Below are 18,680 nucleotides of genomic sequence, written 5' to 3'. Positions count from 1 at the left end.
CTTTTATATTTACTAGACACGTCGCCTACTGTGTATTGTTGTTTTCAAGACTAAAAGTATGTATGAGGAATTATCACTCTGAGTGCACACTGAAAACACAAAGCCCGTACTCTCATCTGTCCCACATAGTGGGTTTCATGGAAGCATATTAGAAATCTGACGGAGTGTGGCACAGTGGTAGATCTACAAGGAATGCACATTGCTAGCAACTGGTTTATGTCATTAGCTAGGTTTTTATACATTAGAGAGAGAAGAAAAGAAATGCAAAGGCAGAGAGGTTAACCAGGTGGCACCTGGTTAGGTATGATACACTGGGGAAGGGGAGGGGGAAGCAGGTAGCAAAAGAAATGGGAAAAAAAAGAAGGAAAGAGTTGACAAGTTGTACATGCATGCACACACAGCAGTGTTCACCACGCAATCAAAGGCAGTCACAGAGCCAAGTCAGCTTCAAAAAGTGTAGCAGTGCTCATATGGCCTTCTATGTGGATAACAGTCTAGTCAGTGGTCCCAATAAAATTATATATATTTAAACGATAGTTCAAAATGTTATCCAGTTAGTTAGTTGTTGTAAATACGATACTATGCTGCTCCTAAAAAAATGCTGTTACCAGCATAGTATGACTCAAGATGCCACTCTTTCAATGCTAATAGGAAAACCAATGCTTTTACACGTGGGTAAATTGCTGGTGCATAGTGACGCGCATGTTAACTCACCTGGTATGAAAACTGCCGTACAACCTTATAGAGCTTGTTGGCTTCTTCTGCAAAAAACTCGGCTTGAGTGAAGAGATCCTAAAAAAAAGAGCAACAAGTGAGTTAATTACCTAGAACTGAAGGCTCATACATTGACGGCATGTTAAAGGTCCTCTGGTGATGAAAATTAATCCAGAGTCTGCCACTACGGTGTGCCTCATAATTAAATTGTGGTTTTCGCATGTAAAACCCCAGAATTAATTCATTCAATAAAACTGAAGACAAAGGAACATAAATGCCAATTGCCTTACGTACTGTATATGTACATGTTCTCATAAAAATGATAATCAAGAAATATTTTTCTACTTGTAATTTAAATCATAATCACCAATTATAATTTGGCCCAAAAGATATTCACAGAAAAATGAAAAGCATGAACCACAAGGGGCAATGGAAGCACGCGGCACAAGCACTGACTTGTAACTAAATTTAATTTTGAAAGTCATGCACACGAAGAGCGAGATGGAAGCAAACATAACAAACTCGTTTTGTAAGACTTAAAGAAAAAAAAGGAACTATTAGGTGATCTTTATGTCAATAACATTTTGTGTTAATTTACAGTGTTCTGTTTTTTACTACTAATATTCCTTACTTTACATTGTAAAAATAAAAGGTAATACACTTTTTGCAATACATATACATTAGTGCTTCATATTTGTGAACATGGTCAGACGTGTGTTCAGAAACTTACTGTGGAGATGTACGACATTATATTCCTGCACTTATATTAAAATTAATAAAGTTAAGTTTAATGAACTTTCACTGTTCAGGGCTCTTTAGTGGAGTAATGGGTGCAGGAATGGCGAAAATGCAATAAAATTCTGCATTTATGTATTTATTTATTTATTTATTTGTTTGGAAATGAACTACTGCCCTCGACTGGTCATCATGACAACCTTTGGCACCACAGGGAGCTGCTTCCAGAGCGCAAAGGCCACATTGCCACCGGTTCTTTCATGGCCTACCACACCTCTGCTTTCAGTGAAAATCATATACATTTGATACGGAGTTCAGAAGAATAGACTGATGTGCTAGTTGGAATAGCATTACATGAGGTAAAGCGCAAATGGGGCATGCAAGACATGTCTTCGTTTTTCCTGCATGTCATCTTGCATGCTCTGTTTGCGCTATACCTCACCTACATCTCATATTACAGGAGTGTAATGTACTAGTGAAGCTGGATACTTTTCTTTGCTGCCACACTAAATATCCTAATGCTTTTGACCGAGAGGATCAGCAGTTCGGATTGAGGAACGTGCCTGTGTGGTCTTGAGGTCGCCCTCTCCTCGGGTGAACTGGTACATGGAGAAGGCCATCTGAGACATGGCGCGTGCCCGGCCTACGATGTCATTCTCGGCGGCGGGCCACTTCTCTGTCTCGGCGTCCATCTCCGACGTCAACAGCTTCATCTCGAGGCCGAGCTTGGCGATCTTGGCCTGCTCCTGCGAATTGATGCACTGCGCTAGACTCGACATATGCCCCAACCTTTCGTGTTTCTCTCCTTCTGCCAGAGCTATTTTCTTACAATGCATGTTGAAAAGGCAGGGCACAAGTACCTGTGTGGAGAGCCCGCTGCAAGCTCTCAACCGACAGTGACGCAAAGGTGATAAGAACGTATTTTATGTGAGCTGTTGCGTGTATCATACAAAGGTACATGACTTCTAGTAGTTCAGTTCTCATTTTAAGCTAAGTAACTATCAGTGAGCACACATGCCTCATACAAGAAATTAAGTTTGATATTTATATGCCCCAAAAACCACATTGGCATTACAGCAAATGAAATTGTAAAATCATTCACAAAGGCACATTATGATAATTCAGAATGGCATTGCAGCAAATGAAATTGCAAAATCATTTACAAAGGTGCCACTTGATAATTCAGAATATCTCTTCATATCATTATATCGCGAACCGGCACACATTATGTAGAAATCATGCACATCAACTTAGCTTACAGGCAGCACAAAACAATTCTTTGTGAAGTGGACAGCCATCTAGAATTCCCTAAGACCTCTCACTTGCAAGAGACACCCACACGCTTCCACACCAATGGCGATTCGATACACCTTGAATTAATCACTTTGAGCACCTCGTGAAGAATGTCTCACTTTCTGCTTGTTGCTGTGGCCATGACGATGAGGACGTGCATCATGTGCTTTCCCGATACCCCAACCATGCTGCATACGGGCGACACCTACAACACGAACTAAATGTTCTTGAACTGCACCAACTTTTTACACTCGTCAAGCTACTCAGCCTATTGGGGGTGAGGACTTACAAAGTCACCATCTGTCGGAAGCGCCTCCCTTGCGTAGTATGAGGGATCTGCTGAAAATAGCGCCTCTTCCTCTTCACAATCACTCTCTCTCTCTCTCTCTTTATGAGGGATCACGCGGCGTGCTCCTCACAGGTTTCGCTTATGGCACTCAATAAAAACACCACGCGGCCGCCCTCCTGGACATTTCTGTATGTACTCTCAAAACGAGGGAAGTTTTTTACTGTCGAAATAATAATCTTGGACAAACTGAAAGCACAGAATTGTTTGCAGATGCTATCTCTTTACCGAATACATACAGTGAACGCCACTGCGTGCGGTCGCGGCAATGGAGTGTCCCGAACCTGCTTCTTGCGTGAAACGTAGGCAAACGCTGAGAGAAAACTATGTGAAATATGTTTTTATAGTGGGCTGTCCATATAACCAAATGGAGCATAACAGAATGAAGCCTCAATGCAGCGATCACACGCGTTTGCAGTGACCGACTGCACGTCTGCATGAATGTCCGTGCACAATGCTTCGCTTTTGCTGCGAGCGCGTTGTCGCACCGTGCCGTGAGCTTTAGGCCGCAGAATATGAGCATTTGACAGTACACAAGCAACCATTGTAGCGTGGACACTATCTGAACTGTTCAAAAATAATTTCCTTATAGAGACTTTGACGCCTAGGGTGAATGTGATGTGCCGTCGCGACGATTCATTCTTGGACGTTTCAATATTATTTCTGAAGTTGCGTCGCACTGGATGCTTATCGGTCTTCTCAGTGTGCGATTTCCCGCTGCTTGATTTTCCTAATCCAGTGCATTAATTCATAACACAAACATATATATAACCATGTGCCATGACTGTTTTTAATGTGAAGCTGTCAGAATCTAGCATCAACAAGCTTGTCCTGCGGCTACGTGTGAATAAGGCTGACACCGGGCTCCGTTGCGTACGTCCGCCACTGCGGCACCGAGCAGTAGCCTACCATGATGCACGCCTCCAAAGGCAGCCACTATACCTATTATAATGCTTTCAAATGTTGTCAAGTAGATACCCAAGGCGGGAAAACCTCACCTTAATCAGAACCGCAGCGCAGGTGGGACTTTAAACTTTCGTTTTCAGCTCGCTTCAGCGCTTCCGAGGCAACCGACGCGGCCGCTGTGTCCACGTGATCCCTCATGCTACGTCACGACGACGGTGGCGCCAGCATTTCCAGTGGTGGAGTTTGCCCCCATTACTGACATTGAAACCAGCACAGTGAAATGTTGTGCATTTGTTTTCCAGTACCCCAGCCAGGCTGCATAGAAACGATGCCTACAAAATGAACTAAGCACCGTTTCTTACGGGGCACTGGCAAACTCGTAATGTGTCAATATGGCTGCAGTGTTGTGCACACTGCTTAGATTCCTGAAAACAGTCAGCATGCTTTGAACTTCTTTTCTAAAGGTCTTGCTGTCTACTTTGCTATAAATCTAGAGTACTAAGCGCCGCATATATCTATATTGTAAGCACTATTAATGTACTTTGTCGTGATATGCTTGCGCGGAAGATAATACGGCCTTCATCTAGCCCCTGGGCTTCTTCCATGGTTCTAGTAAAGAAGAAAGATGGCTCCGTTTGCTTTTGCATCAATTATTGAGCGCTCAATGAGATCACACGCAAGGACGTATATCCAATACCTCGAATTGATGACGCTTTGGACACACTACAAGGGGCAATGTATTTCTCCAGCCTTGATCTTCAATCAGGATATTGGCAAATTCCGATGAACGAGACTGACAAAGAAAGGACCACAGTCGGTACACCAGACGGACTTTATGAATTTAACGCGATGCCTTTTTGCCTTTGTAACGCTCTCGTCACATTTGAGTGCACGATAGATAATGTACTTTGTGGACTAAAATGGAAGACCAGCCACTGTTATCTGGACGATATTGTCATCTTTTCATCTAGCTTCAGCCAACATCTTCATTGATTAGACGAAGTTCTCAAGTGCCTTGCAAACGCTGGTCTCCAGATCAATACAAAAAATGCAAATTTGCAAGCAAGACAATAAAAGTACTGTGCCACGTCATAATAAAAGATGGCATTCAGCCAGACCCCGAAAAGATTACTGCTGTTCTCCAGTTTCCTTGCCCCCAGCAACAGAAAGATTTACGTAGTTTCCTCGGGTTGGCGTCACATTTTCGTCGATTTATACGCAACTTCACTGCAATAGCAGCTCCTCTACACAAGCTACTGGTTATCGGTGCCTCTTTCACATGGACTAATGACTGAGAGTCAGCTTTTCAAGCTCTTAAGCAACATCTTACTTCCGGACCAGTGCTTCACCACTTCGATGATCGAGCCCCCACCATACTCCATACTGAGGCAAGCGCACAAGGTATTGGCGCGCAGTACTTCTGCAACGTAATGCAGCTTTTAAAGGGCAAGTCATAGCATATGCCAGCTGTACACTTTCTCCAGCTGAGCGGAACTACACAATTACAGAGCAACAGTGCCTGGCTATCGTTTGGTCGATTAAAAAATTTCGCCCATACCTCTACGGTCGCCACTTCACCATCGTCACCAACCATCATGCTCTGTGTTGGCTGTCATCAATGAAAAATATGTCGGGATGCTTAGGATGCTGGATACTCCGCTTGCAGGAATATGACTTTACAATAACATACAAGTTGGGAAAAAGTCGTAATGATGCAGACGCATTGTCTCGCTGCCCACTCTCGCTCTCTCCCGGTAACGCGCTGTCATCTTCCCCACCATGTCGTTCCGATGCTACACCTGCCTCACACCGCCCGGCAAAGCACAGAAGCTACCCAAGCTAAGTGCAAACGTCGCTGTGACAACAAACGCTGTGACCTCCGTTTTCGCCCTGGAGACCAAGTCCTGCCTTGGACTCAAGTCCACACTCCAGGCCTCTGTGAGAAGTCCCTTCAACGCTACATCGGCCCATACACCATTGTGCAGCAATCATCTGCAGTGAACTATCTCGTCCGCCTAGTACACTCCGTCACTGACCAACGCTGCCGGAATGCTGAAATTGTTCACATCTCGCGGATAAAGCCCTTCACTCCCCGTTTAGATAATCTCTAATCTGCGGCCAGGCTGGCTACTTCCATGATGTGGGGAAGTTAGAGTAGGCACTATTAACATACTTCATCGTTTTCATTTGTACATAGCTGTCATCATCTTCCCTGTTCTACTTCTTCACGCTTGGGCTGGGGCGTTCCCTTTTTTGGAATAAAGAACACTTGACAGCCTGGTTGGTCTCGGTCTTATAATATCATAATATGCTGATACACAACTTACAGACCACATCGGGGTACCTATATAATTGCTTCTTTGCTCTCTTCAAGCTAGCTTTTGCAAATGTGTTATGCATTACGTGATTTTTTCTTTCTTTCTTTTCTTAACTTATAATTTTTTGCGTACTTGAGTGAGAAAGTGTAGCCATGTACAGCTCTATGGTGATTAATTATATTTTATTATTTCCAGTTCAATGACAAAAACAAAGGGCTAGTTTCCAGCCTCCAGGCACCCAGCATGCTGGTTAGGAGAAGTTGAAACAAACTTGAAAGGGAATGACATGCAAGGACATATAGTAAGTGCGTTTCCTATTATAATAAGTACAAGAGAGCCACAACGTGGTTTAAGTAAAGTATGAGCAATCAGAAATGATACCTCAGTGTCAAGCTTCATGGGCTTCAGGGGCTTGCTCGTTGTGCCATGGCGCTACACGAGAAGAAGGAAGAAAAACGGACAAGAGGAAATAAATAAATGAAAAGGCATGATTGCATTAATATGGGTTGTGCAGAGAGCGCAAGAAAGAGTGCAGCTCACTCGTGATATTTTTCCAAACTGCTCTTTTTTCGTAATGAGAACAGGCTCATTTGCTGTTTGGTTATTATTATTATTATTATTATTATTATTATTATTATAGTCTTCCTGCATTATCTTGTTATATGTCTATGCTAAAGTAAATATTGCATGCTCGTCTGCTGATTTTGCTGGGCCAAGTCCCTCAAGACACTGGTGGCTTTGACAGGCCTATTTCTTGTGCTATGTATTCCTTTGTGCAATAAAAAATTGTATTATTATTATTATTACTATTATTTGGTTTGCACACATGAAAACAATCACAGAGAAGAGGAACAACAGTGAAAATAACTCATATGCACATGTTATTCCCAGGCCATGAAGGCTGCCAGAACAGAAAAAGAAAGGGAAAAAAAGGGGGGAAAAAGAAAAACATTTTGTACATGCATGTCAGGCTAAAGGTGTACCGACATGGCTGATCTGGAGCATGGACTCACTCTTGAAGAGCACACGTGAGTACTCCAGCCCGGCCATGGTACAGACAAAAATGTGCAACTCACTTTGAGTGAGATTATTTTCGACTAATTATTGTTGTCCGAAATCTTCATTTATTACTAATCTTGCTCTCTCTGCTCCTTTCTCACAGTGCTGGTAGATGTTGCTACCTCCGAACTAATGAAAGCTGATTATATTTTGCAGGAAATCTCGGGAGATTTGATTGAAATCTTCACTTCTAACAAACAAACTTGCTCTCAACTCATTCAGTAACTGGAACACCTTGCAATGCTATGCACCCATCACCATTAACCTGAATTCTTTGTCACCGTAATTTGCCAGAACCAATACATTGCAGGGACGATAGTGGAGTGGAAAGGTTCAGCATATGTACCCAATAATTTGCTAAAACCGAATGTAAAGAAAACATGTTATAACATTATCGCTTATATCTTAGCAACTGTACTCACCAAGTGTCTTAATTTTGGTGTGGTTGTGTAGAGGAAAAACAGTATCACTCGATAATACATGTGTCGTGAGCACATGTGGCACTGTTGTTGCACCACACGAGGCACAACCGGAGCTAAGTTTAACATCTCGCTCCACGGTCGGAGAGGCATAGCTCAGCAGAACGTTTGTTGATCCAAGCCGTGTTTGAGAGAGCTCACTCAGCCATAGTAGGTGTAATCCATCAAACTAAAACCAGTACTCATTAAGAGTTATGAAGCCTACAAGTGTGCAATTATTTGCAAAAATTTCATGCTTGCTTGGTTATGGCACTCCTACGTTTGACATGCAGGGTCTAGAAACGCTGTGAAGAGACTCACAGATAGCAAGACAGAGGAATACGAATTTGTGTACACCACCTTTGAACATGGCGGGTCTTCAGTGAATAGGGAGCGAGCACACTTACAAATCTACACCATAGGGCCCCCACTAGCTGTACTATAAGTCAAGCATATAAGCTTTCTAATGCGTGAATAAATGTATGTACTCAATCACAGTATGTACCGATTGCCATGTCTTGAAATGAGCTTTTGCGGCATAAGCATGCATGTGGCCGACAGTCTCAGTGTCAACACACACCAGAGCCGCTCAAGCTGAGTCCCGGTGCTAACGCCAGCATATTATTACATTAGTTACATTAGTTAACTAATTCATTGTTATTGGGCCACGGTTCTGAGTTGGTGCACGTGCTTAAGCGAATAGACACATATTGCAGAGGTCTGCCGTTGTAGCTTGGCATCGTGCAACTTGAGCAGCACACGCATTGAAAGCGGCCGAGCACCGAAACGGCGTCTGCAACTTCTCATGCGCAGTGCACGCATTCGGCACAGCGCTTTGCTTTCTTGTCGACGGAAGGCGTTCTACAATGCCTCCCATGCACAGAATTTTCCGAAATTCCCACCGCAGCGCAGCTGAGGCGACGCCGTGCATTCAAAAGCAGGGCATCGCGTTTTGTACTACCCAAAACCTATACGACACCTCGGACCTCGGACGACAGCGATTACGAGGTGACGCAGGTGCTGTACGAAGCCTTCCATGCACGTTGTCCATGCGCAATCCTTGCGGGCGCGACATGGAAATGACATACTCTGCGACTCCCGCGGTCAAATTACGCACGGCAGACGGCGACTTTAGTTGCCGCGGTGAAATTACGCACATAGAGAATGTTACGCACGGGAGACGGCGACTTTAGTTGCCGTGGTTACGTACAGAGCGGAAGTCGGGCGTGGTTACCGGAACCGGTTTGTGTCGTGTATACGCAGACTTCCTGTGTGATCCCCAGCGGAGCGTTTTTGCGCTCCACTGGCCGATTCGGTTTTGTGAAACCCGAGCGCTCGCTCGATGATTTCGGCGGCCGCTCCAGATCGACCAGTGAAAAACGCCATAAAATTGCTACAGAAGTTTCGCAGGCTCTGTTCCGACGCGCGTCAGCAGCACACACTTCCGGCAGCTCGTAGCAAGTTGAAAGCTCGCGCCTATGTGCTCCGGCGAGCTGATTGGACGCGCAAAGTAGTGTGTTCTAGAAAAGCACAAATGAAAATGACGCACCAACATGGCTGCACTTACGGCTTCAAAAACGTGACTTTCCTCCATGGCAGTACGTACGTTTGTCGATCCGAGCGGCCAACTCAATGCGAGCGGCAATGGCCGTGTGTGACAGAGATCCAGGTATAATTTATCAAACTCAAACTATTGCTCATCAGAAGTTACAAGGCTTACAAAACAATATGATGCAGAAGACTTGGAGGGAAATCCAACCCCTTTGACCACGGTAGAACATGTCCGCCTCCACGTGCAGCGCAAGCGCAGGAGATTGAAGCGATTGAGGCAAACAAGCTCAGGAGCTCCAACAATTTACGAGTGCGGCGGGTTCGAGAGAGGCAGAAAAACAAGTGACTTTAGGGCATTGTATATTAGCCTCGTGCGCGACCGAAGACGGCGCTGCGAACGGCGCTCCGGTGACGTCAGCCGGGTGGCTCGCTTTTGCCGTCTGCTACGCTCCATTTTAATACGTTTGCTCGCGTTCTGACTGCGTGCTCACGTAGCACGACGCTCTCCAATTACTACCTGTATTTTTTTCTAGCGTTAGTTTTATAAATGGCGGCATTCGGAGGACAATATACGTTATAGATTATAATAGTTCCTTTATTTTTCATCATGGATATGAGGGAGGCTGGGAGAAAAGCGGAGAAGCACCTTGGTTAGCTTCGGCCTTCCAGAGGTACACTACGGCGACTGTACAGCATACAGAAGTGCACATAATCAAGAGCAACAAGTGACATATGTACAGCAAATAAGACTAACAGCACTATTAACAGCAATGCAAAGCATATTCATAGGAAAAAGAAACATTAAGAAGAACACGCTGAAGCAACTTACATTACGAAAAAAAAAACACTCATAACTACAAAACGCAGTATTTAGCTTCTACAGTTAAAACAGAGTAACAGAAATCACATTTATAACACACACACACACACACACACACACACACACGCGCGCACACACACACACACACACACACACACATATATATATATATATATATATATATATATATATATATATATATATATATATATATATATAATGTATCTTCCTCATAACCAACTAAAAGCTAACTACCTAAATGCCCAGTAGCTATGTCGCTGCGCCGCTAAGCCCAAGGTCGCTGACTTGAATGCGGCCGCGGCGACCACATTTCGATGGGGACGAAATGCAAAAACGCTCGTGTATACTTGGATTTAGGTGCACATTAAATAATCCCAGGGGGTCAAAATCAATCCGGAATCGTCCACTACAGCGTGCCTAATAATCATATCGTGGTTTTGGCACGTAAAATCGCAGAACAATTTTTTTTATTACAACATTTTCTTTTTTATATAACCACAGCTCTCGCAGCCAGAGTCATAAAACATCGCGCAGAGCGAGTAAATGAGTCTACGCGATTTGTAAATGAAACACGATCGCAGGGCTCATTCGCAAAATTTCGCGTTGACTATAAGCCGCATTGTAGTTGAACAGAAATTTAAATTTTTCGCTCATAATTCTGGTCTCGTGGAGTTGCATATATAATTTTGTTTCTGACAAGAAAACTTAACCATTTCACTGACAAGCAGCTTATGTTGAACGTTAGTTGCACTATACGATGTATCATGTTTCGCAATCGTCAAGCACGCATGCTTTCAATTAAAAATTTAATTGAAATTAAATTACGGGGTTTTACGTGCCAAACCGCTTTCTGATTATGAGGCACGCCGTAGTGGAGGAATCCAGAAATTTGGACCATCTGGGGTTCTTTCACGTGCACCTAAATGTAAGTACACGGGTGCTCTCGCATTTCGCCCCCATCGAAATGAGGCCGCCGTGGTCGGGCCGCCGTGGACGCGCGAGAAATTGCACGTATCCAGCACTTGTGCACAAATTAGCATTTACACTGTGTGCACAGTGTATACCTTACACATTGTAAACCGAAATTTGTGCACAAGTGTTTCATACGTGCAATCTTTCACGCGACCGCACGCGTGCGGTGCGGCGTGCGGCGATGGGCGGCCCCTTAGCAACCCAACACCATAACACGCATGCTTTACAGTATATTTTGCAAATGAATCTCATTGCAACGATCTATCCCGTTTCGCGATCGTCAAGCATGTATGATTTACATTATTTTTTTTTTTTTTGCAAATAAATGTCATTACCACTTTCTAATGCAAAAGTTGTATGTTTAGGTTAGCATAAGACTATTTCTGCTTAAAACGCTTTGAGACTACCGGGAACCACTCGCAATACATCACTCTATCGGTGTAATAAAAATACCATGTTATAAAAAAAACGCAGGAAAGCCTGTGAACGTTTTGTTGCGCCTTTGCACGTCTCTAAAGCCTGTTTCACATGATGCGATTTTCGTCGCACCGGAAGTGCGATTTCCGTCGTTTGCGATGAAAATCGCAGTCGCAGTGCCGACCCCCCGATTTTCGGCTGCGACCAACCGGTTGGTCGCACAGTCGCACCGTCGCACCGATCGCTGCGATTTTCCGTCGAAATTGCGCGGAGAGCTGTCAACGGAGCTATTTCGCCGGTTTATTTTGGAAAATGGCGTCTCGCACGACAAGTGCAATGCGCGGAGACGTGGATCGTCGAATTCGGTACGTACGCGAAGAAAGAATAAAAAACTTGTACCGCAGATTGCATTCTCCGATTTCTATGCGTTTGTTGACACACTACACAGCAAATGAAGTGCATTTTCACGTTTGCTTCGTACGCCTTGCGAGTTGTCAGTGCTAGGAGGTGTTCGATCCCCAGCAGACGACGAGGTCGTCACAATTTTCTTTTGCCGAGTAGCATGCAGAAATCGCGCTTACGGAGCAGCTTGAATTATTTCAACCTTGGCAAGGGCAAATGACAAGACAGCAAAGTACCCGAAGTTTCAACGTTGCGCTGAACGCGGTACCGTTCAGTTGCATTTTCTTGTCGGTTTTCAAGCATGAATTTCCCGATGCATCTTGAAAGCTTATCTTGCCTCTTATTAAATTTGACAGAGCGAAAGTGTAGGCTATCGTAATGAATTTGCTACGTTAGCATTAAATCCGTGGCTTGAATAAAACATGACATGCACGTTAAGTTGCACCTCTTCTCTGGATAATTTTTTTTTTCTTGCACAGAAACCAATAAACATTGACTATGTTGCGGACTTTGTATCCTTACTGCATCTGTGTGAACACTTGCTCTGCAAGGTAATTAACTGTACAGCTAGTAGATTAAGTAAATTGCTTGCTATAGTGGCACAGCGACAACGTACCCTCCTGCACAATCATATAGAACTCGTGCAACAATGCGAAAAGTAGGCAAACGGCCTGTTCTTGTGGGGATAAAACAGTATAAAACGACACGCTGAAGAAAAGTAAATCAAAACTGTGCAGTGAAGTCAGCCAGTACAAGCAGTTCTTGCACGTTCACGGCTGATTAAGTGTGCAGAAACATTCATGCCTTACATGTTTCTAGTAAGTTTCTAATAAGTTTGTGATCACATATATTAGTGTGTAAAACCATATAACGATATCGGCTGCGATTACTATCTTTATAAGTAATTAAATACCATGCTACTTGCAAGAACATATATAACCCGAGGATTTTAGAACAAATTTCTGCATTTCAATTATGCACAATATGTGGTTTATTCAATAAAAGAACACAAACTGGGCTTTTTTGCAATGACAAACTTATTGCAAACTTTACTTACATACAGGCAAGAAAAAAAATTATCGACAGAAATATTGTTCTTCAATTTGTTCACCTGCCACTGTGGCTATAGCATTCTGCTGCTAACACAAGGCGAGGGGTTGTTTTGCCAGCCATGGAAGTCTCATTTCGATGGGAGTCATAGGTGATAAAAAAAGCTCTTGCACTTAGACTTAGTTCATCACCTTTTATTGAACCCTTACACTTCAAAATACTATTGCATAGGGGGCATGCTTATGCAAAATCTAACACCAATAGAAAGCAAAGGGCAGAATCGTAAAACAACCATGTTTCGTGATAATTCGAGTGTGTAAATATTCATTGCATCAATATGTATTGTTCAACAGCACTGCACAAATAAGCATGATCAGGTATAGCAAGTACTCTGTCAGGAAGCTGGTTCTACAGATGTATAATGTCAAGGCATGAATGCTCACACTACATATATGTCGCACACATAGCACAAAGAAAACCTTCTTCAAGAGTTGTCCCTTCTGGCAGATATGAGTGGGCCATAAGCAGCAGAAACTTTATTGCAGGACATTGTGTAATACCGCTTATGAAAGAATTGAGAGTGAAGAGGCTTTTAACAGCAGTACCTCATGCTGCTCTAATAAGAGGAATGATGAGCAAAAACATTTCTGGTAGAGCACTTAAACGGTAACTTTCTGAAAGGCAGAAAATTCCAGGTGAGAGTAGGAGGTACATTTGGCCCACAAACACCAACAACACGGGCATACTACAAGAAACACTACAGCCTATGGTGTATTACAGTCTATGGGAAAGCTATCTTATACAGAAATCAAGAATGATGCAACAAGCCCTCGACAACACTGCAAACTTTCTTGGCCAGTCTGGCCTCTCGCTTTCTGATAAGTCAGCTCATATCAACGTTGGAAAAAAAAGAAAAACTGGAATCAAGAACTACCCCAGATTGCACATTGTGATCCACATAGCTGGACAAATATGCCCACAAGTCAACATCCACAAATCCTCAGCTAGTGTAAGCCCATGACGGCAGAGCCAGCACGTGGATGAAACAATTATGCAATGCCTGGACGCAACTTCCACACCTGGTGAAAAGAATAATCTCGAAATAATGGGGGTGGACAAGTGGATACTATAGAAAATCGCAGATGCTGTGCTTGTGTCCAAGGTACGGTACGGTATGAATTACCAGCAGCACACAAAAAAGACAACTCATCGAATACAGGCATCGGGTAGTAATAACAGGTCTTTCCAACTTTAGCATGCTTGAAGACCTCTATGAGAAAGAGCTAACAAACAAGCACCTAGACAGTAGAGTAGCAGCCTGCAGCACAAATTCTTTGTCTCAAGAGCTCAGAACCTCGTCCCAAGATACTATGCCAGCTAGCATATGAGATGCAAAGACGACTACCCCTCCCTTCAGAAACACAACCTCGGGAGTGCCTGAACTTGAAACACAACAGGCCCATACCGTGGAATATGGGGGCAAACAATTAGGCCAGGAGACTATATGCAACTGCCAAACACACAGAGGAGGTTGCTAATCATGAAGCTGCAAGCAAACATAAGGCACATATGGCATGGCAATAGCAGTGTAACAGTAGTATGACACTACATAAAGCTAAACCCCATATAAGTGAGTACCATTCCAGGTCATCCTACACCTAGAAAAGCTTGAAAGATATCAAAGCAGCACTTGTAGTGCAGATTACACCTTGCACAACACCCTGCATGGATTCACCAGAAACTATTTGGGCCTGCACATCACACAAGATTGTAAGGAAAATCAGGAGATTGACACGTGACTTGCAAGCACATGGCCAGAAATTAAATTACAGGATACATAGCCGTGCAGATATTCCAGGACACAAGCGGGCTTATAAGCCCGACATAATAACTGAAAACTAGATGAGTTTCTGTGTATTCATTATTAACTAAAGTGCAACAGATTGACAACAGACAAGAACGAAGCGCTCTGTGTGTTCACTTCGTTCCTGTCCATCGTATTTCTGTTGCACTATAGTTAATTACTATAGATTGTAACACCAGAACTTGATACAAACATGCACACTATAGGATGCAGACAAATGCTCAGGACAAACTCCAGAATGTTTGCATCCTGGTACTTATGAAAGTGAACGGTTTCATTCCATGGCTGTCAATGAGACGGAGAGAGAAAACTTGATTGTGTTCGTGGAATAAGAACGCATTGATAAGCTTAGACATATAGTCATTGCTTAACACTTTCGAAATGAATAATTATAGCTTGCTATCGACATTGAAGCAGCCTTTCGACAGCAAGAAAAGGAATCAGTTTTTCCAGTTCTGAACATTGAATTGCAGGAAATGCAAGCAGACACAAAATTCTGCCAATATAATCTGTTTAGGAATACCAAATTGGAACAAACATTGAGGCTTGCATTTGTACTTCCTCTGGCTGAGCAATCTAGTTTGAAATGACTCCCATAAGCATGTCGTAACAATGTTGATCTAATACAGGTTAAATGCATGACTAGCTAACACGCCCTAACCTACGCTCTTTCTAGCTTAAGAAATCTGGAAGATTGCTATAAATTACAGTGAAGAAACTATATCTAATAACATTAATAATATAATAATAATATTTATTTCCACAGAACAGGCTAACCGTGAGAGGCGTGCGAGGCTGAGCAGAAAGCTGAAAAATTCTACGGCAAGTGCGCCTGCCGTGGGCCTACGATCCTGCATTATGAATAACGCGTACTGATATGGTCTTCTTGTCAGAAGTTCCGAGTATACTACCAGCTCGAGACACGGGACAAGTGGACGAGAAGCGTGTCTTTTAGAATGCTATGTTACAACGTACAGGTTTCTACAAAAGTGACGGTAACTGCTCGAAACATTTGATGCGTCGACTTTTGCGCCTTTAGAAATATTTATAGAGGGCTCCCATATATATATTTGCAGCGCAAGCACGGCGATGGACGAACCAGGCTAGCGCTAAGGTTGAATTTCACAACACAATTTTCATTCCACGTCGTAATCACACAGATCGTTTGAGGCTTCGTTCAGGGGCACACGCGGGCGTTCGGGTTGGTGCTTCTTGATGCGTTTGGCGTAAGAATATGGCTAGGAGCAGGCACCACATATGCGCAATAACGGGCAATACACACGCATCATTTCTCCAGAAGCTGACGCCTAGCACGGGTAGCGCGAGGATCTTGTTGGGCTGACACAACTTCGTGGCAGCCGAATTCCGAATACTGCATATACGGTGAGGGCAGCTATATGAACTTGTCGATAGGCCATCTTGTAGATTGTTGTAGCGCAGGCAAAACGAAACGGTCATAGAAGGTAGATAAGACAACACACAGCGCTGAACCATAGAAAAAAAAATCGCTGAACCACCTGCAAACAGCTGTTTACGTGCGCGATGTCGCGCTGAACTACAGAAACCGCCGTCGCGCACTCCAAGACAAATCTTAACTAACGGTTTTAAATTAGTAAACGTACATATTATTTGCTTCTAATCAAAATAAGTCAATAATATTAGAGTGTAAACATTTTATTCACTACAATAAAGTAATTATGCAGCGTGTGCCACGAAACCTGGCAGTAAGCAACCCTGGGCGTCGCACCAGTCGCATTGTTGAAATCGCAATCATGTGAAATGAGCCCTCTAAAAATCGCATTGCGACGCGTGCGACAGCACCGATTTTCGTCGTTGCAGTCGCAGCATGTGAAACAGGCTTAAGGCGTTGCGCGACTGATTCCGAGGACGCGGGATCGAAACCGGGCCGCGGCGGCCGCATGTCGATGGGGGCGAAATGCGGAAACGCCCGTGTACCGTGCATTGGGTGCGCGTCAAAAAAACCCAGGTGGTCAAAACTAATCTGGAGTCACTCACTACGGCGTGCCTCATAATCAAGTTGCGGTTTTGGCACGTAAGACCACAGAAATATTTATCATTATTACGTGGTGTACGCGCACTAATAATTAGAAATAAATATGAAGTAGAAGCTGAGAAAATCGCACTTTCCTAGTGTACTGTCGACAAAAATCGGTTAGAAAATCTGGTTCCGGGAGGTGCCATCGCACAGACTGCGAATCACGCGGCTTTCCGTTGGCACAACGCCATCTCGATACCGTTCTATAAAGCCGCCACAGTGATACCGTCGTAAAGAGAAGAGATCGGAGCTTCAGATAGCCTCTGCGCCGTTTTTCGCCGTGCTGAAATAGAAGCAAAGAAAGCGATCGAAAAAGAAGAAGAAAGAAAGAAAAAGAAAAGCACCGTGGCTTCTTGCTGCTGTCGCGTGCGCACAGGAAGCGCTCCTATTGGCTTACATATATATAGAGATTTGAACTGTCGGCGCGCTTCCGCACGCATCTAGACAGCTCAGCGATCTGTTCATTTCTTTGTTTCGGCGACGTTTTGCGATCACGGTATGCAGCGTCTCTGGTCCGTGTCTCCTTTATTAATGCATCCAAAATGTTAAACTGTTGAACGAAAGAAAGAATTAAGCTTATTTGCGTGCGGAGGCCGCTTACCCCGGGCCTTGGCAGCGACATGTAGACGGATCGTGCGCTGTCAGGGCCCTGCACCGGCGGCCGGCACTGCTGGCTGGCCTCTCGCGATATCGAGGCCACGTCGTTGACCAGCGACTGCCACACCTCCATGAACACCTCGACGTTCTCCTTGGCGATCTTGCTTACTGGATGCGTGCTCAGGGTCTGGCAGGCGCTCACCACCTGCGTCGATTACACGGCACCACGTACCAGCTATAGGGCGACGTGGTCTGTGTGAGCTTTTGCAACGGGCGCCCGTGTGTCCAAAGGCGTTTCATGAGAATTCGCTCTCCCATTCGTGTTACCAAGGATCGCAACGCGGCTAGGTAAAATACCCGCAATGCAAATTATACAACATTCTCAGACATGTTTCCAGTTCCCACTTTACACATAACGACACAGAACCGTGCACCTCGAGCATGTCTCGGACAAAATGGAGTGTGCTCTGGGTAAAACTTTTTGCGATGCACTGTACAGCGCATGCAGTTGTTGTTCGTATGTGCAACTAGTCGCACGTACGAACAGTGTGGTCTTGCATTTGTCACCACCACAGATCTAGAGTGCGAGACATGTCTGATGGCCATGATGGCCAAGGACGTGTACTCACCTGGGAGCCGTAGACCTTGATACATGCATCCGTGTTTTTGGCGGTCACCTGGAGGGCCTCCGTGCTCGCCACGTGATAGAGAAGCCGACACACCTGCAGCGGGAAATGTACCCGAGGTGAGGCAGCTGCGTAAACTGACTCGGGTAGCAACGACATTGTTCACACAGAACCTCCTTGCTAAAAATGCTCATGATGGATCCGCCAGAGCACCACTGATGATACTTCACAGAAGGATCATAGCCCCCCTCCTCTGGAACACGCAGCCATGTCTTGTTTCGTTACCGACTGGTTGAGTACAGTTCCTGTAGCACAGATAAAGGAGTCTGGACTAGCGAAATTGTTGCTCGTACCCTCACGTGCCTAAGTGAAACTTCACGGTGCATATAAAAATTAAGAAAACAGACAAATATTGGACAGAAAGTCAAAAGCGGTCTTTCTCCGACAAACAGCCATGGAGTATGAGCACATTCAC

At 44.2% G+C, this 18,680-nt stretch overlaps 1 protein-coding gene across 4 annotated transcripts in view; it reads right to left on the bottom strand.

Moving 5' to 3' along the window:
• The window catches only part of alpha-Catr (alpha-catenin related), a 202,686-nt gene that overhangs the window by 33,218 nt on the left and 150,788 nt on the right, over positions 1-18,680 (bottom strand). For 3 of the 4 annotated variants that reach the window (XM_075679954.1, XM_075679952.1, XM_075679951.1), the window contains exons 9-13: positions 18,209-18,301; positions 17,584-17,784; positions 6,694-6,744; positions 2,013-2,210; positions 715-792 (exon numbers count right to left, since the gene is read on the bottom strand). In XM_075679954.1, the coding sequence (XP_075536069.1) occupies positions 715-792; positions 2,013-2,210; positions 6,694-6,744; positions 17,584-17,784; positions 18,209-18,301 (621 nt within the window). The remainder of the gene's footprint in view (positions 1-714; positions 793-2,012; positions 2,211-6,693; positions 6,745-17,583; positions 17,785-18,208; positions 18,302-18,680) is intronic. The other variant, XM_075679953.1, reaches the window with a different exon arrangement.

Source organism: Dermacentor variabilis, chromosome 2, assembly GCF_050947875.1.
Source record: "Dermacentor variabilis isolate Ectoservices chromosome 2, ASM5094787v1, whole genome shotgun sequence".
Taxonomy (NCBI): domain Eukaryota; kingdom Metazoa; phylum Arthropoda; class Arachnida; order Ixodida; family Ixodidae; genus Dermacentor; species Dermacentor variabilis.
The sequence above is the reverse complement of the archived record's forward strand: the minus strand, read 5'-3'. Positions and strand labels throughout refer to the sequence as shown.